The sequence below is a fragment of the Taeniopygia guttata genome, chromosome 3 (assembly GCF_048771995.1).
Source record: "Taeniopygia guttata chromosome 3, bTaeGut7.mat, whole genome shotgun sequence".
NCBI classification, from domain to species: Eukaryota; Metazoa; Chordata; class Aves; order Passeriformes; family Estrildidae; genus Taeniopygia; species Taeniopygia guttata.
In genome coordinates, this window is record NC_133027.1 from 94653425 (window position 1) to 94679403 (window position 25979).

The following is a 25979-nucleotide window of genomic DNA, read 5'->3' on the forward strand; positions in this document are numbered from 1 at the left end:
GGACTCTGCTGAGAAAAGTAGTCACGTCCTCAAACACCACACACTGTTCTAACACCCTCGTTAGAAATATCCTCAAAGGCATCTGGGAAATCCTGCAAACCATCAAATGTTGTGGATAATGGGCGCAATGAATGACACCTGCCAGGCAAAAAGTCACAGCAGGTGTCACTTAGCCGTGCTGCTGCCTCATGCTTTTCCAGGATGGCTTGTCAAACAAATTTCCTTTTTCATTTTGTTGTGTTTCAGTATTTTTTATAATGATGCACTACTTTGCCTGACTTTGGGAGTACAGGGAGTTCTGTGGACAGGCAAACTGTCCAACAGAAGGGAGTTTGCTTCTTCACATGAGGTGCAGGTGCAGTCAATCAGTAACCAAGCTCCTCCTTGGGGCCCAGTGGCTCGGCAGAAGTCTGGAGATGGGACTTTCTTGCTTGCCTTCTGACTGTCTCCTCCCAAATCAATGTATGTGGGCACATGTAAATAATGCAAGAGTAGAACTAGATTTTTTTCTCACTGATTGTTCCTCCCGTAGGAAACCAAGCTACAGGAAACCAGAAACCTGCTTCTGTTCAACACTGGCAGGTGGGTGTCAGGAAAGGGTCAGCAGTGCCACACAGACAGATCACAAGGAAATTGCAGGTCCTCACAAGGGCACAACGTTATCCTTTGATTGCCAGCTGGCACAGTTCAGTTGATCCCTTGATTTCACAGCCCCATTCACTTTCTTTGATTTCAAAGACGATAGGGAGGTGGGGGGAGGAGGAGGAGAGATCAATACAAAGGCACATGCTGGCTGGAATTAGGTAGACCATCCATCAGAATAACCCTGCTGTAGTGTTGGATAAAAGGGTGTGCCAAGCATAGAGGAATAAAGTGACAGAGCCACCTCATAACCATTGCAAGGTCAGGATAAAAGCTAACGTCACTATCAGCTCAAGTGGAGCAGCTGACACTGGAGGAAGAAGGTTGAGTGGATGGTAGGGTTCTGGGAAGGGACAGCAAAGCAGGGCTACCCTCCCGTGCAAGATTTAGTTCCAGTTCCTGATCCAGATGGACACAGGTCATGCTGTTGAGGCCAGTCCAAGGGATTTCTTAGCAGTTGCTAACTATTCCCCACGACTCAGTCCGTGCTGAGAACACGGGGATGCCCCAAACCACACACGTCTCATGCCTCCTTCCTGTCTCACATTTTATTCCTGAAATGTATAAGACCTTATTATTTGATTCTGTGATTTTAAAGTTGGAGGAATTGTTGTCAGGCAAATCCCATGTGGTGCTGGGTCATTCCCTCCTTGGCTCTGACTTTTCCTGGATACACTCAAAAAGAGGGATAGGATGATGTACCCATACCCTTATACTTATTTTACAAAGCCTGCTCCAGGGAGCAATTATCTTTTTGGTGGCTTGCTCCATCACTCACCATAAATAAGGTCGTGAATTCTAACTAGCTTCTAACTAAATTCTTTCTAGATTCTCGAAGCTTCAGTTGTAGCAATAAACAATAATAACAACAGCAATAATGATAGTTACATGGAAAACATTCCTTTACAAACTGGATGGACCTTTGTGAAGAGAAGTAGTGCTGAGAACATGATTGCTGCTCCCACACAAAGGGTATAATTGATCATAAAGTAACGAGTCACGCACTCAGAGATGTCTCTCTGATCAACCAGCCGGCAAATTATAATCCTTCACCAGCGATACAGCGACTGTGTGTGGAGCTGTAAAGAGGGTTTGACACGGACATTTGTATCCCAACCCCTTCCATCCTCCAATGAGGCTGCTGCATCCGCACTAAAAGAATTTACCCCGTTATAAGGGAAATGCGGCGTATTTTCCCCCAGGCACGAACTCTCAAAGACGTTCACAGCCGGATAAATGGGTGCTTGCAGAGCCCACACCTCCTCACAGTTTTCCCACTAGGAAGAGGGAGCACTGGGGAGCTTTCCCCTAGGAACGGGCAGCATCCCTGGTGGTCCCTCCTAGGTAGGACAGCGGGGACCAGAACTTCTGAAACTCCATGCAAACCTTCCGCCAGCCACCTGTAGGCTTTGCAGCCAACTTTCCCGGTCCGAGCAGCCGAGGAGGGATGCTCCCCGGGCAGCCCCGGAGCGCGGCATCCCCGCGGCGGCGGGCGGCGATCCCGCCCCGGGGCGGGGGAGGCGGAGGAGGAGGCGGGGGCGCGGGGCCGCGTCCCGCGGGCGAGCAGAGGCGAGCGAGAGGCGGCGGGAGGCGAGCGGGGCCGGCCATGGTGCCCTGGCTGCTGCTGCTGCTGCCGCTGCTGCCGCTGGCGCTGCCGGGCTCGGCGGGCGGGCGCTGCCCGCTGCGCTGCGCCTGCACGCACGGAGCGCTGCGCTGCCCGCCGCCAGCGCACGGCGCGCTGCCCGCGCCCGCCCGCGCGTAAGTACCGCGGCTGTCGGACAGGGACCGCCAGGGCTCGGGGAGGCCAGGACGGGGGGACTGCCGTGCCTATACACCTGCCGGGAGGGCTTGGAGCATCCCTGGCCGCGCGGAGGTGCGGGACGTGAGGCTGAAGTTTTCAAACTTCTAAAGTTCAGGCAAACCCGGAGGCAGGGTCTTCCCCCTGGGAAGGAGACGCGCATCCTTTCGGGACTTTTTCTCGAGGGGCAAAGTGTCTCACTGTCCAGTAGCCTCAGTGACAGAGGAACGGGTGCAGTGTCAGGGCCGTCTGTGCTCTCTCGCTGCGGCAGGAGGCATAAACTGCCTTTCCTGTTCCAGAACCAACGCCTTGTAGTGGCATGGTTGGATTTAAAGAAACCTGATTAAAGTTTTGAAAAGTCACCTTAAGCGTTCTGTCAGTTCTAGGGTTTGTTTGTTTCTTTCACAACTCTGTTGGACTTCTTTGACCTCTACTCCCAAAGTTTGTGAGATTAATTTTCCCTCTATCCTGAAGCATCAAAATCCTCTTCTCTGTGCTCATTGCATTTTCTTGACAAGTTATTGACTATTTTCTTGTCCCCTTATCTTAGTAAAAAAGCTACTGTGAGTTTTGACAGCTGTTTAGATCTCTGCAGGGTGGTCCATCATAACTTTCTGCTTAATGCTTTGCTGGAAATTAGGATTAAAATAAAATAACATGGGCATTCCCTTTCCCTACTCACACACCATAGTCCAAGCTCATGGTCTAGGAAACCAGACCAAATAATTGATATATGTAGTTATTCAAGTGTTGTGTTGTTTATGGGCTCAGTTACAGCCCTGATCTAAACAGCCATGGCGTCAAAATACAGGATTAGAGGAGCAGCCGATAGGATGGTTGCCATTTCCAGGATCCCTTGGTTATCTCTGCATGAATTGAGCTGGGGTTTTCGTATTATGACCCTTTTGGTAATAAAGCCTGTGTTTTCCATTTTCATCTGAGTTGTTTGTAAATTTAACTTGGTCTTGAAATTCCCTAGGGATGATGCTAACCCTGATCTCCTCTTCCCTTTCTCCCTAGCTCAAGAATGGATAAGAGCAAGAAAACCCAATTTGTATTAATCTAGAGCCATGTGAATCTTTGCTCCAAAGTCAGAGATTCTAGAAAAATCTGTGCCCTGGATTTGTTCCCTGCTCAGAGAAAGCAGAGCCCATGGGAGCAGGAGACTCTCCCTTTATATTTCTCCCCCAGTATTTACAGCACATGCAGAGCAGGCAGTGGATTAAGCATGTCTATTAGGATGACACACATCACAGCCCAGAGACGTTATCAAGAGCCCTAAATATACATGATTTTATTCTTTCTCTATTTTGGTTTCATTTTTATTTCTCCTTTTTCCATCTGTCACCCCAAGAAGAAACCACATCTCAACCTCAGTGATCCCGTTAGGACAGATAATGGGCTTATGGCTGCTAAGGCACTGAGAGCAACAGGGCTAGGTAATTGACCAAAAAAAAAAAAAGGAAAAAAATTTCCTTTCTACCTTCAATATAACATTTAACCCTGATGATTGTACACAAAGTTCTGCTATTAGGCTGGCTGTAGAAACCAAATTTACAGTCAGAAAAAGAGTCCCACCAAGATTTAGCTCAATACTCCTACAGAGAAAATATTTACACTTAGAAGTAAAAAAAAAACCCTGTCTTTCACAGACATATCCAGCTCCTTCTGCTTCTAATCTTATTTATTTTGAACCTGAACCTATACGATTAAAATTTCTACTTATTTGTGTTTTTTAATAGAAATCTTGCATTCATCATACAATTACAAAACTGTACATATGAATGTAGTCACTAACCCCACAGGTGTCCATGTATTCTCACTCTTTTGTTTAGTTGTTATTCAACCTCTTTTCTTCTTTTCTTTCATCTCTTCCTTTGGTTTTCATACTAGTTTCTTCTTATCCATTTAGCTGTGGTCTTCCCCTCTCTCTCTTACTCTTTCCCCTATCTCTTACTCATACAGTTTTTGAACCTTTGTTAGTGCTGCCTGCCTTTCTTCCCATACTCTCCCTGTCTCAGCTCTCTTCTTCCCTTACACAGCTCTGTGCATGAGAGAGAAAGCAAGAGAATGCTAATTTTGTCCCCTGGTAGCCACATCTGTACCCACATGCACCAGGGGAATTGCAGCATGGTGCTTGCAAGTGCATGAATAATTTGGGGGGGAAATGCTGCTTTAGGTTGTTCCAGCACAGTTCCTGGGGTGCCCACATCCTTCCATCAGTGCCACTGTAACACAAAAACCAGACCTCAGAGAAGTCCTTCTTAATTGTATGGTCAGTCAAGAAAATAAGCTCCAATATGTAACCCCAGCTAGATCTGAGGAAAAGCTGATGCTGTAATGATCTGTGCTTCCAAATGTATTTTTGATACTTTGCAATATCCGTAGTATATATCCCACAAGGAAATTTCAGCCATTTTTCCTTACCCACGTTATCCTTGCCATGTGACATTATTGCTAAAAATCTTTTTCAACATTATTAGGCTTCTGACAAGTTGCAGAATTATGGGGTTTATACAGTCCTGAATTGACCATAATTTTTTTCTCAAATCCCTGGTTTTAGTTTGGATATTACACAAACACTATAGAACCTCCATTATTCAGACACCTTTGAATGCCCTTTGGCTACAGCAGCTACATGTGCTCTTAGTCTCAGAAGGAAAATAATCTTTAATACGCTATTACATTTTGAAACAAAACATTCTTTTTCTTCTTTTGAAATCTCATATGTACCTTTGGGGTTTTAAGCAATGTCTAGTTGCAAAGGCACCCAACTCCAACTGTGCAGCAATGGGCACTGGATAACTTAAGACTTTTTAACCCATTCAAAAACTTGATTTCATGGTGTGGTGAAATGAAATTTCACTTTGCTGTATCTGACTGTGTGCCCCTGCATGCAGAGCTTCTGCAGTTGGGTGAGTGACGTGTGACTAGGCACCAAATTCCAAAATATCAAATACAAAATTTGTGGCAAAAGACTGAAGAAGTAGACAGTTCTATCATGTCTTCATTGGAGGCATATTTGGCTCTTTGGGATTGTCAAAATAATTCCATTTCAGAGACAAAGTGTCTGCCATATAGGAGACTATATGGCCTATCATTACCTAGTGAAAAATGCTGTGTGGTTGCTTGTGTGATATAACAGTTCACATTTCAGGTAGGTAGTGCCCAATATGCAGGGCTTTAAAAATCAATGCCCCCCAGAAGCTGATAAAAATACTAGGAAAATAGTGGGTTTTCAGCCATAGTTTCAGTCAATATTCCCAATTCTCCCAAGTTTAAGGATGCTACAGATTAAAATGCTTGCCAACAGGAGTCTACCTTATATGTTCACCTTTTGGGCATTAAAAATATAAGTAATCCTATAAAATAGACATATTAAAATATAACAACCAATCTAGTTACAATAACTCATTCACATCTATTACTATTGGGCCTGTGCTTTTTATGTTGTTATTATTATTAATCAGTTCAACTAAACAGTTTTTGCAAAAGGTCACTTATGTAATAAAGTGATTTCCTCCAGTGTTGTGAATGGACTTGGGCTTTGACCCCTCCTCAGCAGGACTGTGAGTGGTCCTGAGCTCTTGGGGCTTTTCCAGAGCTCTCAAAAGCTTTTCTTGGCGCTTCAGTCTATGTGGTGGCAGTTCCTGTCTTTCCCAATGCTCCTGGATAGCCTTACATACATTTGGCTTGGCCATTTCAAGCCTTACTGCCTAGAATTACGTACCTTGAAAACCAGTCTTGGTAACAAAGAAATGCCAAGGGCTGCTGAGTGCCAGGAAGTCTGGCTGGCTCTCCCATTCTTTCTTTTTCCAAGGATGAGAAGTCCTGCAATTCTGTGGAGCCACAGCATCATCAGCTCTGAATAACAGCAATGAGTACAAGCATACAGGTTTTGATGCATTAGATATGAAAGAAACTTTGCAGGTTTTCCTAAAGGTGCAAATATTTATCCTTTAATAAAAGTCTTCAAAACAGTGCAGGCTTCTTGTATGAAAGATGGGTGCAACTCTCCCTTCATGAGCTACAGAAATCAGGCCAGCAGTGTGGGCAAGTTAGATTTATAGAAGCTTTGTAGCTTTGTAAAACCATTTGTTGTCAAAAGCTTCCTCAGATGAATGGCCATATCTGAGTTTCACAATCTGAGTGCTGTCAGAAAGAAATCTGAACAGGCCACCCACCAGGAAGACTGAGCAGATGAGACATCTGCAGACAGAGAGCAAGAGCCTCACATTCACAACTCCTGGTCCTCAGGGAGGACTTCAACCACAGCAGGTCATAAGCAATCCGAGAGGTTCCTGGAATCCTTTGATGATAACTCCTGTCTCCAAGTGACAGAGGAGCTAAAGAGGAGAGGTGCAGTGTGGGCCATGTTCTCACCAACAAGGAGGGGCTGGTAGGGAACGTGAAGCCCAAGGGCAGCCTTGGCTGCCAGGACCATAAATGAGTTTAAGGAGCTCAGGACAGCAAGGAGGGTGCACAGCAAGCTCATTACCCCTGACTTCAGCAGCCTTTGGTCTTTTCAGGCACCTGCTTGGCAGAGTCCCAGGGGATAAAGCCCTGGAGGGAAAAGGGGCCCAAGAAAGCTCCAGATCAGCTCCAAGCTCAGGAGTGATACATCCCAAGAAAAAGGAAGTCAGGCAAATCACCAGGAGGCCTGCATGGATGAACAAGGAAATCCTGGACAAGCTCAAACACAAAAAGAAGGGAAGAAGGTGGAAGCAGGTACAGGTAGCCTGGGAGGAACACAGAAAAATTAAGCAGATGGGATCAGGTTAGGAAAGCTGACACCCTGATGGAATTAAGAAAAGGGGAAACCCCCATTTTTACAGAGGTAAATAAGGAATACCCAAAGAAATACATGCCATTCAGTCTCTCCTTCATGCCTGGCAAGATCCTGGAGCAGATCCTCCTGGAAGCCATGCAAAGGCATATGGAAGCTAAGGAGGTGATTGATGACAGCTGATGTGGCTTCATTAGGGACCTGACAAATTGGGTGGCCTTCTAGGATGGGGTTACAGCAGTGGTGGATGCTAAAAAGCCATTGACATCATCTACCTGGACTTGTGCAAAGCATTTGACGCTGGCCTGCATGACATCCTTGTGTTCAGATTGGAGAGAGATGGGTTTGATGGGTGGGCCACTTGATGGATGAGGAGCTGGGATGGAGCTCATTCTCAGCAGGTTTGGGGATGGCTCCGAGCTGTGTGGTGGGGTCAGCACGCTGGAGGGGAGGAACCTTGAGAGGTGGGAGAGGCTGGAGGCCTTGAGGCTGTGCAAACCTCATGGAGTTCAGCAAGGCCAAATGCAAGGTCCTGCATGTGAGCCAGGGCAATCCCAAGCACACACACAGGCTGAGCAGAGAATGGATTGAGAGCAGCCCTGGGAGGGACCTGGGGGTGCTGTGGAGGAGAGGTTGGACATGAGCCATCAATGTGTGCTGGCAGCCCAGAAAGCCAGTGGTGTTCTGGCAAGGGCAGCAGGGAGAGGGAGGGGATTCTCCCCTTTACCCCGCTCTTGTGAGAACCCACCTGGAGAGCTGCACCCAGCTCGAGGGCTTCCAGCACAGGAAGGATGTGGACCAGCTGGAGCAAGTCCAGAGGAGGCCACAAAAATGCTCAGTGGGCTGGAGCACCTCTGCTAAAGAGACAGGCTAAGAGAGCTGGGGTTGTTCAGTAAATATTCATAGAATCATAGAATGGTTTGGGTTGGAAAAGACCTTGAAGATCATCACCTGTCACTCCAAGCCATCACCATTACAACCAGCACGCTGCTCACCCATCAGCATGTCACAGGGAGGTAGTAGGCTCATGACCTGATGTAATTGAAAGCCAAGATTTAGTTTTATTTTTGGCACCATCAGTCACATTTCCATTTCCTTTGTTCCTGAGCTGATGGTGCAGTTATAGTGTTATAGAGCAGGAATTTCTCAGCTTCTACTGTTTCCTGAAGTTCTTTTCCTTTTGGCTCAGACTGTTCAAACCCACAGCAGATTACTTCTACTTGGCTCTAAACTTCAAGGAAAAAAAATACATTCTTTAAGCTTCATGACTTAGTTTCATGCCTGATTTAACCAAACCTCACACACACCAAAGCATGCCAGCATCAATCTGGAGACAGGTATGACCCAATCAAAATGGAATGACAAACATATATATTCTTCTTAGGTAGAGAAGCATTGCTATTTCCAGTTTACTGAAAGGAAGACAAGGTCCAAGGGAACTAAATTATTTGCCTCAAATCATACAGACTTTTTGGAACATAGCTAGGAAGTGACTTCCAGGCTCCTTGGTACATCCAGATTTGTAACCCCTAGACACAGTACGTAGGGCAGCCTGCCTTTCTAATGTGTAGATATGATGTATTTTTAAATATATCATATATAAAAATATATATATATATAAAAAACTTGATGAACATTTAACATAAATATTTACAATAATAAACATATTTCTTCATATAAAGGATTATGATAACAATAAAAAAAAAAAGCAGATTATGTGAATAGCATGAAAACATTTCAGTGAAAAAACCTTGAGGGGGTGAGTTTAAGGATGGGAAACAAATGTCTGTAACTAGATATTTGTCGTTCTAAAGCAAAATGGAGCAATTATCTGTTTTCACAGAGATAACATTTTGAAATATGTTAAATATTTTCCTAGGGCCGTTATCAGGGAGAGTGTGGTCATGGATAGATAAATTGGCTGCTAAAAGTACTGTTGTTCAGATGTGGAGAATGGTAAATGTGGCTCTGTCTCCCACATCATTGTTAATTTCTCAATCAGAGAAACTAAAAAATTAAAAATTAAAATCCACACTTGCTTTGAATCAACTAACCACACTGATGCAAATTAAAAATTTATTTAAATAAATTTAAAAATTTATTTTAAAAAATCCAATATACCAGCCTGATTTGAAGTTTTTCTACACTTCGTGCACAGCCACATTCATGATGCCACACTGCAACATTACAGGGATATTGCTGGGAGGAGAATATGGTGCAGCAAACACAAAGATACTGTTTTAATAGAGAAAGCTTTATATGAAAGCCACTTCTTCTGAGGATCTAACTTTAAATAGCCTGTAGTTTCCTTTAACTGTGAATCTAGCAGCCTACTTTCATCAGGCTATAAATTTGCTTAATAGGTTATGATTATTATTGATTTGATGGTGATAACTCTCAAATTTATGCTGTTGAGGAACTGACCCAGTATCTTTTGAATTCCATTTAACTGAGATCAATGCCAAATGGATCAGGCCTCACAGGCACAGAGAACTGTGGGAAAAATAAGATGGCATTATGTTTTATTGGTTTTCTCCCTACCATAATGGTACAATTATAAACAAGGAAACTCCATGCCTTACAATCCTTTCCTCCCTCTCTTCTTTTTTTTTTCAGATCATTTACTCATCTCTCTGTAAAAGTAATCCCATCACATGCATTTGAAGGACTTCAAGATGCCTTCATCATGTAAGTTGTCAATATTTTCCATAGGCTTTTCCTTAATTTCTTACAAGAGTCATCCTTTTATAATAATGTAAAAATGCTAATACACTCTATTGATGAAATAAAACCACAGGGGAAGTATAAACATAGCATTCCATTTCATGTAAACAGTATACAAAAGATCCCTTGAAAATGTGTGATTTTTAACAGCTTTTTAGAGATCAAATAATGAAATATTAATCATGTCAGAGAAAACTGGATACAGCTCAGTAACTGATGAGAGGAGCATTTGATTAGCTGAGGAGATATATTTCTATCATTACCTCTGCAATGACAGCCATGGCACATTATGCATTTATAGAAGACCCAGATATGACATTTCTTCACATTTTGCAGTGAGAGATAAGTTTGGCAGGGGATCAGTAGGATTGAGCTCGTTCTTTGATCTTTCCGTTTGTAAGCAACATAATTTTGCACACGGGGTCTGCGCTGCTTCTTGACCCTCAGCATTGTCCCTATTTTCCATCAAGGATTCAGACCATAAGGCTCTACTCACCCCTCTTGCCCTCATTTCTGCTGTTATTCCAGCTGAAATGGCATGCTTGAGTCTCCATTTTTTTTTTTTATTTTATTTTGTCTGCATTGAGTGGCCTCTAAAGGACAAAGTTGATGACACAGCAGTGCAGTGAAGAGCAGGGGGATGACCTCCCCCAGAACTTAAGCAGCAGCACAGAAGATGCTGCTTTTTCAAGGTGCACCTTTTATGCTTCTCTGCAGCACATATCCAACAGCAATACAGCATTAAAGCAGAATCCAGTGGTGCTGTATTCTTGCATCCACTTGCATCTGAATGTTTAATGAGAACTTTATCGTTTTCTCACTGGAGACCAACTTAAACCTATAAAATTTCTCCTACCTGTATGACTTGAGGCTACACTTTCTCAAATTGTACATATGTCATATTCTCCATAAAGAATGCTTTGTTCTTGGACATCATCCCTTCCATAACAGGAATTTAATTGATCTTTTTGTGTGCTTTTAATGAATCTCTCCAAATTTACTGTATGGGAATCAATGTATTTTTCTGAAATTAGTTTGTAGAACATGTCATCATTTTATTGAGATTTAGTGCTGCTTTGAAAAATGCATATTTTATAATTATAAATCTCTGAATAACCTATTTGGCAACGCATCACCCTCTGAAAGATGACAAATTATTCTCATGCCATAAGTCATTGCAACATATGTAAATGGAAAAACTGTGGCTCACAGGGATGATCCCATAGAAGAACCATGTTTCAGACCCCAAAACAGTTCTGTGAGCAGGCACTGATCCCTCCCAGCCTGTGAATCTCTGAGGATTAGGTGTCCAGCAGGCCACTTATTCTACATCCATCTTTCATTTATAAGTAACCAAAGCAATACCAAAAATAACATTCTCACTGAATTATGATGATGAAAAAAATCTTTGATCATTCTTTAAGAGACACATACAGAATAACTGTGTGGTTTCTAGTGTGCATCCCCCTTTACCACTACAAATGAAATACAGAATTTATTCTGGTCTAAGGGATTTTGTATCACCAATAGAGCTGTCTTCTCATAATTGCAATTGAATTAAGCTAACATTCAGGACTGTGACAATACTGACTCTGATGGTGTAAACACATTCCAGTTGTTTGGAAAATATTTCTTCTTGAGAGTGTACAATCTTAGGTTTGCTTTGTGTACCCTTCTAGTCAATTCTGTTGAGAAATTTGGAAGATCTTCCCCTTATATAAGCATCAATGTATACTATTTACTTTCAGGACTCAGTTTTGCATAGCCTCTTAGATCTTAACCTAACAAGCATCTAATAAGTTGGTTTTGTTTTTCTATGTCAGTATTGACTAATCTTGAGTACACATGTGGAACAGGAGCATCTGCACATCCCAATCCGAGAGTGCCACCAAACATAATCATGTTTGTCTGTGTCAGGATGAAAAGAGACACTTCCTTTCAACTTGCATAAATGTAATGAAAATGGCATTTAAATCCAAAATTGACCATGAAGTGTGCTGAATCCATATCTGTGTCTTTCTATATCTGTGGATGAGATGACCATAGTTCTGATGTGATAATAACATATGAAGCACCATGAACATTGTCCATGCCTTCACCCTGCAAATAAATTCAGTAAGCAGAACAAATGATGGGAGGGAGGAAAAGACTCATGAGGCTTGGTCTTACCCTGCTTATATTAGTTCTGGCCCTCAGTCTCCCGCTTACCTGCAATTTGCTGAGGAAATGGAGATTGGCTGCTGCAGTGGCACTTATTCCTAAGGGCTGGCTTTCCATTTTGCCAAGACAGAAAAATGCTGGTCCTCTCTCAAACCCCACTGGCACAGCCTGCCAGGATGTCTGAGGTGAGGCACGGACAAGACTGATAGGAGGAGCTGAACAAGTGTGCATAAAAGAAGGAAATACAAAGTGGAAAGCCAATTTCTGGGGTCTTTTCTGGTAATGTGTTGCTTTGTGTCTGCTGTTTTCATTGCAGTGAAATCTCTCAGAGCGACTCCCTGGAGAGAATAGAAGCGAGCGCCTTTGACAGCCTTCCCTCCTTGTCTGAAATGTGAGCACCAGTTTAAAAAAGGCATCCATGCTGTGGTTTTAGATCATCAAGGAGTAAGCAGGCTGCAGGGAAGCATACCTGGACCAAATCTGTCTCTGTTACTTTGGTTGGCTTTGATTGAGCTCTGTGATGAGAAACATTTCTCTCCAAAGTACTGTACAAAACTGTGAGCACTCTGTAAGGCCTGGCCTTGGAGATCTAGCTCAGGCAGAGACATCCCTGCACAGAGAGCCCCCCTGCTTCCAGTGAGCTCAGGGCAGAAGTGGAGCTCTGGCACTGTCAGGTTTTCTAAGTGGGGAAATAATTCAAAATAACAACAGATGAGAAAAATCTTTCTTTCTGAAGATGCCGTTTTCAACGCCTTGCATTATTTAAATACAGCTACTTAGTATGCATAGCTCTTCTGTGGAGCACTAAAATATTACTCAAACAGAACATGCACTGATTTTAAACTTGACCTCCATAGCACAGGCATCTGAGAGAGAGAGTTAAAAGCAACAACTAGGAGAATGCTCTGAAATATTTAGTGAAATTGGAAACTCTAAAACTGATTCAATATCTCATTACTGCCTTTTTTGCACAGCATGACCAGTGAGTGGCTGAAAATTGTGCAACTGAGGACAAATTCGTCTCTTTTTTCTTTTATATGTGAACATCACTGAAGCCAGTTACTCACATAAGCAAAGGATACAGATTAGTCAACCTCTGAGTCCAGCTTCCACTAGAATCAGTGGTGTGTTTAGGGAAGGAATGAAAGATTTGACCCCATGAATTCACCTGCAGTTTATGGATAGCTTTTCTTATACCTGTCTTCCAAAACCCAAAAGCTAAGCAAGGCCATTAAAGAGCTATAGGAAGCTGGCAAGAAAACCTCCTTGAACCATGAGAGCTGTGCAGGACCCACATTGCAAGGGCTTGATGTCCCAAGCTGCACTCAAGTCCACATTCAGTGGATGATCAGGGTACTGAGTTCAATTGCATCCTTGAATGTCAACTTTTCTTACCATATCACATGCTAAAACCTTTGTATTTTGTAAGTCATGCACTGGGAGGGAGCTGGGCTATGGTTATTGGCCTTTAGGGCAAAGAGAGCTTTTCCAGATAGTTCAGCTGCTGGAAGTGCTCGTTGATTAAGAGAGCTGCCCATTTTTTGAGTGACCACTAGCAAACAGGACTTCTCACACATTTCTCTCCCAGTTTCTGCTGATCCACTTCTACCAACCACTGCTCAAAGGAAGTCCATGGAGATCCAAAGAGGTTAAACCACCTGAGGAACTGCCTTTCCTGGCTAGGAAGAGCATCAGTAATGTAATGGAAACGGGGGATGATTTGGAGGGATCTGATTGTGGAGCAAGGACCAGGCACACACACACCCTTAGATCCAGACTTGTCCCCATGTCCAAGCCCAAAATGCTAACTCCCACCAGTGACCAGGATATCCAAGCCAGACCAGCTCAGAGAACCATGGGAATTAAGGCAGTGTTATCTTTTGTTAGCTGCCTGAAAACTGCAGGCCATTTTTATTAACAACAGTGCCTCAAAATGCACCCAGCAGCACATTTGCAGGCTGTTTTCTGAGAAAGTAAATTGCAAGCAAAACTCAGGGCCCTCCCAAATCTATATTGGTTATAATACTGAAATATTTTTCCCTCACTGCAGATTAATCCTGAACACAAAAAATCTGTTGCACATTGAGGACGGAGCGTTCAGAAATCTTCCAAGGCTAAAATACTTGTAAGAAAGAGTTCTATTCCTTTTCTGTTTGCTCTATTTATTCTTTCCTCCAAAGGAGTAGACAAATCAAATTAAGAAGTGTAAGGAAAAAGGTTTTTTATGCATTACAGTATCCTAGAGATACATACATTGTTTACAACAGCTTTAACCTGGAGTTAACCAATAGTGAGGTTGTTCAGTGTACAAGGGCAGGGCAGTGATGGACAAAACAGAAGTCTGCAAAGTAGTTCTGATAAATGCTTATTTCTAGAATAAAGCTTTCAGACTAACACAGTACTAAACAAAAGATTTAGCTAAAATCTCTTTCTCATGCTTAATGTAGTGAGAACATATGCTGCTCCTCTAAGATACTGCTTGAGAATTCTAAAAACTTGATTTTTACAGGGCTTACAAATACCTTTGGAGCCTACTTAAAAAATTAAGTTAGTCAGTCACTTTTTTAAAGCACTGTTAAACCTAGACCTACCAAGTCAGCTTCTTGTTGCATCCACTCTGGTAATATTTTCTTCCATAAATAGGAATTATGCTTTTCTCTAGGAGTATTTGTAACACTGGAATAAGACAATTTCCAGACCTGACACAGATCTTCTCAATGGAAGCTCATTTTATTTTGTAAGTAGAGACCCATGTTAAACCAGCTGTGTTTTCCATCTTGTTCCTGAGACACTGACAAAAACATCTTTTTTCTTTCCTTCCAAAGGGAGCTCTGTGATAACTTGCGTATGACAATTATACCACAAAATGCTTTCCAAGGGATGAACAATGAATCACTGACACTGTGAGTAAAATAATCCTAGCTCCAGTTCCTTCTATGAGGATAACACTTCTGCGTGAGGAAAGTGGGCTGACTTCATGAAAATCTTGACATTAAGCCCCATGAAAAATAAATATGTATCATGTGTTGAATTTTAAATACCTAAGAAATATAGGGATGTTCTTCAAGATGAAGAACAGTTTTATCCAAAAGATAAGTTCATTTAGAAAAGAAAATAGGACCAGGGATATAGATCTTCATCTTCCATGCAATGTTGTTTTTAAAAATACCATCAGCAGGATATAGACTACAAAAACAGCACTGGAGGCCAAAGTCTCTGTTCTTACCTCAGGGATGTGGTTTCTTGAAACAGTGCTTTCAGGGACCAAGCAGTCTGAAGGAGCTGAGCTTCAGAGGCACAGGGTCCCTCTGAAGAGGAGGGATGGAGACACAGAATAAATTGGTACAAACTACAGATGCTGCTTCTTATCCTGATTTCTTTTGCCTCAGCTTACTTTCCTACAAGATCCCTGTAAGTCTCCACACCCAAGACTTTCCTTTTAGTCAACAGTGGATTCATTGCCCTGTGAGGTGGGTGGGTTTGATGCTATGAGATGCCCCACCTGAGGAATGCAGAAAGCAGCAGAAAGTCAAGGTGTAATATCCTCTGCCAGCACAGCAAAAAAATCTGCATGAATTTCACATCTCACTTGGCTTTGGGGAAACTTCTACCAAGTACCACTGGAAGAGGAGAAATCACAAGATGAGCCTCTTGGCAGGATGTGGCCAAAATTTGGGTTTCCTTAGGAAAGACCCTCTGAGCCATAGAGAGCAGCAGCAGGCACTGGCTTGGTGTGGTAGCCACAAGCTCAGCCCTTGGGGGCCAGGCTCCAGTTCACATCCAGTGGGAGCCCTGCCCAAAAGCCCGTGGGTATCTGCACCTGCAAAAGAGCTGTGCACATGAGCAAGAACTGCAGCTGATGGGCTCTTCATCAGGCTGATGTGCCAGCATGACATTAATTTTAACCCAGATTTTATGTATTGACCAATGCCTTCTGGAAAGGAGAGAGGAACTGGGCATAAATGTGACTGAATGCTACTCCTACACGATGCTAAAGAGGAGCAATTGCTTGGATTAGTGCATGATTTCGTCTTATGAGTCTCTTTCCTCCAAATAAGTTCCCAAAATAACTTTAGAAAAAATATTATTCTGCTAATGGTGCAAGAAAATGAACATAAAAGAGATGGAGAAAGGTGCTTAAAGTCTTTACTGTAACCCTAAAGTGTATTAAATGGGAGGGAGTCTAAGTCAGGAAACAGCCAACAGTCATTTTTCTCCCATCCTTTTGTGACTGGGAGCTCACCACAAGAAGAAAAGAATTATCTTATCAGCAGCTTCCTAATTGCAGAGCTACGTATTAACTCCACCCCATGTTGTTAGCTGTAATTAGGTGGAGTAATTCCTCCTGCTACAGCATGGTCTGGTGAAACACAAGTAATCTATGGAGGTGTAAAGTCACCCTGCAGTCATACGTTGCACTGCAAATAGCTAATTTAGCCTTTCCAGCAGTTAATGTTTCTTGTGGAATGGGAAACTGATCCCACATATTGTCATGGTCTTTAAAGCTATCGCTAATTTCAGCGTTGTTCTGAGGTAGATACCATCTATCAAGTGGAGTCCCCACACTTGAGCACTTGGGACCAGGTTTCATAGGGACAGTTTGTGCTATCCCAAAAGCAAGTGAAAAAGCAACAAAAATGTTGTTTAATCCATAAACAGTTCCAAGTTTTCTAATAGGAAATACCTTATTATTAGAGAAAAAATAATAAATACAAGTGACTGTTATTGAATTTCTATTGGATACATGAACTTGATATCACAAATGGATACTAATAGACCCATAGACTACATCTCCTACTGAAGTATAAGAGCTGGACCTGAGGTGTAGCAGAGCCCAGGCTTTGGGCTGGGTGTCTGGCCTCAGGGTGGCATCCAGTGTCCAGTGTGCAGTGCAGGGGACAGCAAGGCTTCCACAGCACAAATCAGCAGCACTTTGGAGAAGCTGATAACTCACTGCCTGCTGGATGATGCACAACTCACCCCTGCCTCTCTGCAAAGCTGTCTCTTGGAAGATTTGTCCATCCACAGAGGATTTGCAATCCAGCAGCTCCCTCCAGGCTTTACAGTTGCTTTCCACCTCTCACTCTAGACCTTGCAGTCTTCCACCTGAACCTGCAGATGGACCACAAAATCCAGGTCTCCTGCCTCCAGGTTGTTGTCTGTGTGCCAGGAGCTTACCTGGACTAAAATATCTTGTTTCTGGATCTCAGCCCCAAGTAGGCATAGGTGAGCCCCTCAGCAGGGAGAGGACCTTTACTTCAGCAGAAGTTCTCTTCAGCAGCTAACAGGAAGAAGCTTAGAGAATTTAAACTGCACCTTTGTTAATTTAAGAGCTATAGTTTCCTCCATTCTTTATAAGCAGAGCCCCTAATCATTAAAATGAATGCAGCACCGAGGTTTGAAACTTGTACAATACGTAACCTCACCTCTTCCAAATCTTTTTCCCTTATGTTTGTTTATTTAATCTCCAGCAAGTTGTATAAAAATGGATTTGAAGATATCCACAGCCATGCCTTCAACGGGACAAAGCTGAATCAATTGTGAGTATGCTATCCCTCCTCAGTAATTTACACAGTAAATAAGAATTTAAATAGTCAGAGGCTCTTCCTTCAGTTTAACTGGCTGTGTCTTCTGTTTCCCAATACCCACGGGAAAACTGCATCTTTCAGTGCCACTGTGACTCAGTCATCAATCCTAAAGCTCTCACTGCTTTTCCTGGAACAACATCCCTTTAAATAGTACAGCTTTTGTGAGAAAAGCTCATAATTCTTAAAAAAAAATAATAAATTAGTATAGAACTTAAAACAGCAACCCAGACTAAGGAATCTACAGTTTATGTCTGGAAACATCAATAGTTTTTAATCCCTCTCACATGCTGGGGGACTTGGTATGGTCCCCAAGTGTACTGGTTTGGGCAAAATGTGTATTTGATACTGTAGTGAAAGAACCAGCCTGGTTGTTCCCAGTTTAAGTCAGAAGAATTTGGAATTTATCACTTTGAAGTGTAGATGATAATGATCTGATGGCATCAGAGGAAGTAAAGGTCACATGGGAAATACAAGCACTCCGCAGCCAGGCAGTGCAACAACCACAGCTGGAGTGGGAGAAAGAATTGAAACAGATGTGGAGAAGAAACCAAAAAAAGTGATTTTTAAAACACAGGTATAAAGACAGCTCATTTTTGGTTCCACAGAATCCTGAAGGACAACAAGAACCTCAGGCGGATACACAACGATGCCCTGAGAGGGGCCACAGGGCCAGATGTCCTGTAAGTATCCACAGCTCCATGACCTGAGTGTCCTGTGGGAACTGCACTGTGCCACCAGAGCTGTGGCACCACGGCAAACACAGGCTCTGAGTCTGGAAGGAGATTTGATCTCCTACCATTAGTGTACAAAATGGAAACATGTCAAGGAGATGCCATGAAATTAGAGAGTGAAAGCAGTTTGCACCCTGGCAAACACATATCAGTTCTAGTGTTGGCATTGATCTCCACCTCTTAGACATTTTGGGTTTTGCTTTATTTGTGTATTTCCTCCTGATCCTCTTCCCGTATCTTATATTCTGACATTGTAAACTAACTTGTCCTTTGGTAGGGTGGACTTTTTTTGGCAATATATATAGCTTTAGAATTTGTTTATAAAAGTGAACCAGTTGATTGCATACTGTAAACTCATGCTGAATAAAACTCTTTATTATCATCTTCATGATTTATTAATCAAGGACTTACTGGAGGGCTGCCCTGGCTCTAACTCCATGCAATAAAACACAGTGTGCTTCTGTAAATAGCACTTTGTGCTGCACATGCCTTTTTTGTGCCTTTTATTGGTGCTTTATGGAACATGGCATTACTGATATCACTTTCAGGATTGTGGGCCTTTTTTTCCTTTGTTTAATGTCCTGACTCTGAAAATCCTTAGTCACTGATGAACTTTCTTCACACAAACAGCCCCTCTGTAGTTACTGTAAGCCAAACTGCTTACATTTGTGTTGGCAAGAATGACAGAGTCTCTTGGGGTTTAAATTAATAGCCATTTAATTAAAGAAACTACAACAGCCCTTCAGAGCCAAGCAGGGAGCGAGGAGGGTGTCCTACCTGTTAGCTGGCCGGAGAGTCAAGCTATTGCCCACCTTCTTCTCTCCCTGTCTCTGGCTGAAAGAGGCATCCCTTGCTCCATGCATGAAGGCTTTGTAGATCTGAACTTCTATGAAAAAAACAGTTGCTGTTACCTACTGTCATGTTTTGGTGTATTTTTATAGGGATGAAAAGAAAAGTGAATGCTCTCTTTGTTTCGCAGGGATATTTCTTCAACAGCACTGGAGTCCCTGCCTAGTTATGGGCTTGAGGCCATTCAGGTCTTAAATGCAACCTCATCTTACTCATTAAAGAGGCTGCCACCACTGGATAAATTCAGCAGTCTTTTGGAAGCTGTCCTAACATATCCCAGCCACTGCTGTGCTTTTCGAAATCTAAGGACCGAAAGGTAAGTCCTAATAATACATTATAGTGCTGCCCTGCTTCAGAAGTTCCAAAATGGCAATTCTGCTTTACTCAGCTCACATGGTTTGATTATCTTTACTCCAGTTACAGGGAAGCTGTGGTGCATTGCAAGGCCTTGCAGGAAGCAGCAAATCTCTGCTAAGACCAGGAAAATTACATCCATTTATTTTAGCGCAGAAATGGATCCCATCCTGTGCCCTGGATCTGCCAGCAGAAACATTATTCTAAGTTTGTTTAAAGCTTACATTTTCCTTGGTATCTCAATTAAAAGCCTACTGGCATACAGAAAACAAACCTTTATCAATAGCACATTGCCCTAATTAAAAAAAAAATGAAACCCCTGGAGCCTTTAGCTTAATTAATACAGGTGATATGATGACATAGTAGAAAAGGCAAGCTTTCAATTACCGACCAAAATTTAGAGCCTGCCACAAGCCTACAGAGAGAGGTTACACAGTTTAGTTCCAACCATTTCAAGTAATAGACAGTATTGTTCTCCCCACAACTGGAAACCATGGCAATAGGGAGAGCTTTGCATCCACAAACTTGGGGCAGTTAACCCAAGACAATTGGAACTCATTTTTCAGCATTTATGTTTCAAAGAAACCAACCCCCAGCTGGCTTCAAGCAGCCAAAGCAACTCCAAATGGGTTTAGTCTGAGCCATGAAGGTGCCTCGTTTCTCATCCCTCTCAAATGAAGGCCACAGAAAAGACATACTGAGCAGGCAGCTGTGGGCGGCCTGATCGGTGTCACTCCCATGCCTTCACTTCAAGGATGTCCTGGAAAGGCAGGAGTACAATTCCAGTTCTTTAGGGCAACATTAGGGGTTAATCTATGCTTTCTCTGCCTACCTCATTTTACTAAGGAGTTCTTGATTCTGCAAGAACAGAACAAAGATTCTACTGTTAAGCATTTCCATTGCTAATGAACTGATTCTGTCACAGATACATCTCTGAGTGTATTAAATGAAGGAGCAACTCTGACAGAGAAAAAAATATATTTATTCTAATAAAGATAACTACATTTCTGATGCTCTATTATTTTGGGGTGCTTGACTTTGAAGTATGAGCATGGTCTATAAAAACAAGCACGCCTTAGTAAGTCACTTTCTTATAGTAAGTGACTGTTTTCTTAGTATATTGCTGGGGAGGAAATCCCATGCCAATAAGAAAACGACTGCTCCCCTACCAGGGGCATCAGCAATGTGGTGAGACAAAGCCATTTCCATTCATACTGGTAGAGTACCTGGCTGCTACTTTTAAAACCTCAAAACCAGAGATTTTACCAAGTGCATCATCTTTCAACTTGTACTATTCAAACTGCTTTACTCAAGCATGCAAAGCCTACCTCCGGATCCCAGACAGCTTTATAGGGTCACCTGGGGAAGATTCACCCCATGCACCAGCATGGCCTTAGGGTTGAGCTGCTGGGAAACAGCTCTGCAGAGGACCCAGAGACCTGTCCATGAACCAGCAGTGTGTCCTTGTGGCCAAGAAGGCCAATAGTGTCCTGGGGTGCATTAGGAACTGCATTGCCAGCAGGTTGAGGAAGGTGATCCTGGCCCCCTACTCAGCCCTGGGGAGGCACATCTGGAGTGCTGTGTCCAGTTCTGGGCTCCTCAGGATGAGAGAGATCTGGGGCTCCTGGAGCAGGTCCAGTGAGGGCAACAAAGATGATCAAGGGTCTGGAGATCCTCTATTATGAGGAAAGGCTGAGGGAGCTGGGGCTGTTCAGCCCCAAGGAGAGAGGACTGAGAGAGAACCTGATCAATGTCTGTCAGTATCTGAAGTCAAGGGGATGGACCACGCTCTGGTCGGTGGTGCTGGGCAATAGGAGAAGAGGCAACAGGCAGGAACCGATGCACAGGAAGTGCCATCTGAATACGAGGAAGAACTTCCTTCTGTGCAGGTAAACAAGCACTGGAACAGGTTGCTTGGAGAGGGCATGGAGTCTCCCTCACTGAGGATATTCCACAACTGTCTAGAATGTGCTCTAGGATGACACAGGGAGGCTGGATCAGATGCCCCACCATAGTCCCTTCCAACCTGACCCATTCTGGGGTTCTGTATCAGGCCAGCTTCCCAGCAGCTGTTAACAGGCACTTCTCCAAAAGCCAGCCTAACTGCTTCCATTCATCCTGGTGGAGAATCTGGCCCACTTCAATACAATATTTCAAAATACATTTTAATTCAAGTTATTTCACTATAAGACCAAGACCAAGATGAAAGACCATGCTTACACACCTTACACATCCTGACACTGCCTATTTTCACAACATTTTAAGCCTTCTCCTTCCAATTTCCAGATGTCTGCAGGAATATTTGTGCTGCTTTGAGGCCAGCACTAGCTTACCTTACATGTCTGTGAAGATCACTTGCAGAGAAGACAAGGCTTTGGCCAAAATCCAGGCTGAAACTTAACTTTCTTCTCATCCTTCTTGCAGACACAATTTGTTGTTTTCCATTTTTGACAACTTCTCCAAGGAGTGTGAAAGCAGCATGAGGAAACCGACTAACGAAATGCTGTGAGTACCTCTCTGCATAGAGATGATGGAAGTAGCAAATACAGACCTCCTCCCCTTTCTGTTGTTCACATGATTTTCACCAAGCAGGTCTTCAATCCAGTCACCCCTACACGTTACACAGTGGTAATTTTACTATCACTAAACCAAGATTTGGATTTTCAAAAGGAAAGGGGAATAAAAAACCCTCATGATTTCACAAGCTTTCTCATTCCACTTTGTCTTCTGAATTCTGAAAGGAATTCAAAATAATGATTAAATATTTACGGAAGTTAGTGGCCCTGAAATAAATGCTGTTGGTGTGATTCAAAGAAGAGCTGCTATTGTTAACTTTTTTTTTTTTTTTTTTTTTGCATGTAGAAGGGATAATTCAAACTCTGCATATCAATAGTTTTCCATGGTAGAATGGAGTCCCTGAGCTAGAAGTGTGATGACCCCGTGCCAGTGGTTTACTCCGTCTAAACATGTCCTTTCATATCATCACAGTTTTACTTGACAGTGTTCAATGAGAAAGGCTAATATCAAAACGTGTGTTGGCTGTGCTGGATGACACAGGCTCTAACCCAGCTTTTAAGGGAGAAGTTTAAAGATTTGCTATTCTTCATCCCTCTGCAGCTAAATGGGAGACCTTGGGACTTCTTAGCAGCCCTGATGTGGCGTCAAAGCATTCTAAAGTCTAGAAGAAACAAGGTTATGGCCACAAAATTCCGACGGCCAAATACAGCTGAAATGTGATTGATTCATTGGGATAATTACTTCCTTGGACGTTGTCTTGTTTGCTGGTTGGTGAGGCCTCCTACACTTGCCATTTGGTTTTATTTGTCTGCTTGTTTTGGATTAGCATCTGTTGCACTCCTGCTGTGCATTAAATAGTCTGCCCAGCCTGTCTGCTCCTGAAGCTTTTTGTCTGGCAAATCCCAATCCCAGCAATTCTCTGAGCAGGCATTATAATAAGCAAGTGAAAGTAAAGTTATGGTTCATGGGCTTAATGGCTGCAGAACCACAGGAGAAATCATCTGGAAGTCCTGAGTTTTTACTAGTAGTAAAAAAAAAAAAAAACCAAACCCAAAAAAACCACAAAAATCCAGCTTGCACATAACAGCACATTCACACAGCCTCTCAGAAAATCACAATCATTTTTATATGCAAATAGAGTCAAATGTATTCCCTGCTCTTCCAGTTTGAGCCAGGCAAGTAAATGCAAGACATTGGGCAGTTTTCTATATACAGAGAGAAGTTAGGATAACAATTTTGGGACATTATTTGCCCCACAGGAATAGCTGAAAAGCAGCTCATTTGCATTTGCCAGTTAAGACCTTGCTCCAGAAATATCATTTAATGGACATGCTTCAGTAGATGTGGAAGCATGTATTTAAATTATCCTAAAGCTACCAGTTTTCTCAAAAGTTGTCCTCAATAGAGATATTTTCTAGGTCTCACACTGCAGACTAAGTGTTTGCCCACCAAACACTCACAGTCAGGATGATTAGGAAGTTGGGAAATGGGCACCTGTTATGGCAGGAAAGTGCCAGAAAAGACAGTGTTTGCTTTTAACACATTTCTTCTTTGGCAGGCTTATCACCACACTCTTGATGACCTAGAGATTTTAGAAGTCTGTCTTAAAAAACTACATTTTTTATTAGGCATTGGGTGCAGCCTAAATTTAATAAATTCCCAGCTTCAGTGTGATTTAGTTAACCATGCACTTCTACTCCTCAGCCTATAATCCCATGAACAGCAAATTCCTCAGCACTTCCCAAGCCATACATAGTCTCAGGAATTTGTTTGCTAAGTGCGTTTCCTAAGGGGAGCAAAGGTGCACAGTTAAAATCCATAGGTTATTTTAGTGTGGCTTCTATAACTGCCTGCAAAACTTCTGGGCATCGCACCTGTAATCCATCAGCCAAGTGTTACTGTAGCTTGGACTGCAGCCAACCAGCAGCATGAGAACCATGGCTCCTTCACAAAGCAGTAAAAGTGAAGGACTTACAAATAAGCAAATTGTATAAGAGAGCATTTCTGTGGACGGGACTATGACCCCTGCTGCTCTCCAAGGCTGCTTCCCAAACACAAAGCATCCTTACAAGGCTTTGTTATTTGTAAACACCCTGTAGAAACACATGGAGGAAGTCACTGTTTTAGAACAACTGTTATCTGTTGTCTTTTGAAAAAGAATGCAAGTGGCATGTAACAAATAATTCACTTCTGTTTGGGGGGTGGTTTTTTCATGGTTACAGCGATGACTCCAACAACACATTGTGGTCAGCAGAGAGGAAGACGCACCCCTTTGCAACAGATTACGAAAGTTCTCCCTACAGCTACTCAACCATTTTTGATGACAGCGAAACAGCCGGCTTTGACTTTGAGTATGACTTTTGTCAGCCTAAAGTCCTCACGTGCACTCCGGAACCAGATGCCTTTAATCCCTGTGAAGACATCCTGGGATACAGCTTCCTCAGAGTGCTGATCTGGTTTATAAACATCCTAGCCATCGCCGGCAATTTCACCGTGCTCCTTGTTCTCCTGACCAGCCACTACAAGCTCACCGTCCCTCGCTTCCTCATGTGCAACCTCTCCTTCGCCGACTTCTGCATGGGGCTGTACCTGCTGCTCATCGCCTCCGTGGACGCGCAGACCAGCGGTCAGTACTACAACCACGCCATCGACTGGCAGACGGGCAGCGGCTGCAGCACGGCCGGCTTCTTCACGGTGTTCGCCAGCGAGCTGTCGGTGTACACGCTGACGGTGATCACCGTGGAGCGCTGGCACACCATCACCTACGCCATGCAGCTGGACCGCAAGCTGCGGCTGCGGCACGCCGTGCCCATCATGCTCGGGGGCTGGCTCTTCTCCATCGGGATAGCCGTGCTGCCTCTCTTCGGGGTCAGCAGCTACATGAAGGTCAGCATCTGTTTGCCCATGGATATCGAAACGGGCCTGTCCCAAGCCTACATCCTGCTGATCTTGGTGCTGAATGTTGTCGCCTTTGTTGTCATTTGTGCTTGCTACATCAAGATTTACATCGCTGTGCAGAACCCGGAGCTGGTAGCTGCCAACAAAGACACCAAGGTCGCCAAGAGAATGGCAATACTGATCTTCACAGATTTCACCTGCATGGCTCCCATCTCCTTTTTTGCCATATCTGCTGCCTTCAAAGTTCCTCTCATCACAGTGACCAACTCCAAGATCCTGCTGGTTTTATTTTACCCTGTCAACTCCTGCGCAAACCCCTTTCTCTACGCGATTTTCACCAAAGCATTTCGGAGGGATTTCTTTCTGCTGATGAGCAAGCTTGGCTGCTGCAAGAGCCGAGCAGAGCTCTACAGGATGAACTATTTCTCTGCTTATAACTCCAACTGCAAGAATGGCGGCGCAGCCACAGCCCCCGCCAAAGCCTCCCAAGCACTCCTGCTCTTGTCAGCCTTAGAGAAGCCCTATCCTGCACCACAGGACAAGACATCTCACAAGGAAAATTTATCCAGAGCGCCAAGTTACCCTTTGCAAGGCCAGTTGTGATTGTCTTAGTGACTAGGGATTGTTTTACAGTATCTTGAACATTTCATAATAAATAAAAATGCCAGTCAGTAATTCTTATGCAACATAACTGTTCTGACATTCAAAGTGGCGTTTTCCCTTCTCTTCCTTTGTGATGATAGGTGTGGAAGGTGGCTGTTAGGCAAAACTTTTCTCTGTGGGGAACCAGAAGAGTCCAGGAGTAGTCAAGTTGCTCTTGAAGCTAATAGCTACTGCAGTGATTGCAGCCTGGCTTCTTTTTCTCCAGATCTGCTTCCCTGGAGTATTTAAAGCCTGTTTGCTGCCTTTCACGGCTTCTTTTTTTCATTCCT

At 43.3% G+C, this 25979-nt stretch overlaps 1 protein-coding gene and 1 long non-coding RNA gene across 2 annotated transcripts in view; one reads left to right on the forward strand and one right to left on the reverse strand.

Annotated features, from left to right (window-relative positions):
• Positions 1-22077, reverse strand: part of LOC140683782 (uncharacterized) — a 145309-nt gene extending 123232 nt beyond the window's left edge. Inside the window, exon 1 of the long non-coding RNA XR_012055255.1 lies at positions 21966-22077. This is a non-coding gene — a long non-coding RNA (uncharacterized lncRNA). The remainder of the gene's footprint in view (positions 1-21965) is intronic.
• Positions 1703-25718, forward strand: LOC100222883 (lutropin-choriogonadotropic hormone receptor). The gene is made up of 11 exons (XM_032747397.3): positions 1703-2400; positions 9843-9914; positions 12427-12501; positions 14161-14235; positions 14773-14847; positions 14936-15013; positions 17582-17650; positions 18304-18378; positions 19409-19594; positions 22057-22137; positions 24372-25718. The coding sequence occupies exons 1-11, from the start codon at positions 2021-2023 to the stop codon at positions 25648-25650; spliced, it is 2445 nt and encodes an 814-aa protein (XP_032603288.3). The 5' UTR covers positions 1703-2020; the 3' UTR covers positions 25651-25718.
• The last annotated feature ends 261 nt before the right edge of the window (positions 25719-25979 follow it).

Excerpts from the sequence above, each read along its gene's own strand:
- LOC100222883 (XM_032747397.3), top strand. The coding sequence starts at position 2,021 with ATGCAAACCTTCCGCCAGCCACCTGTAGGCTTTGCAGCCAACTTTCCC. Across the intron at positions 2,401-9,842 it reads CTGCCCGCGCCCGCCCGCGC|ATCATTTACTCATCTCTCTG; the intron begins GTAAGTACCGCG and ends TTTTTTTTTCAG. Across the intron at positions 18,379-19,408 it reads GCCACAGGGCCAGATGTCCT|GGATATTTCTTCAACAGCAC; the intron begins GTAAGTATCCAC and ends TTTGTTTCGCAG.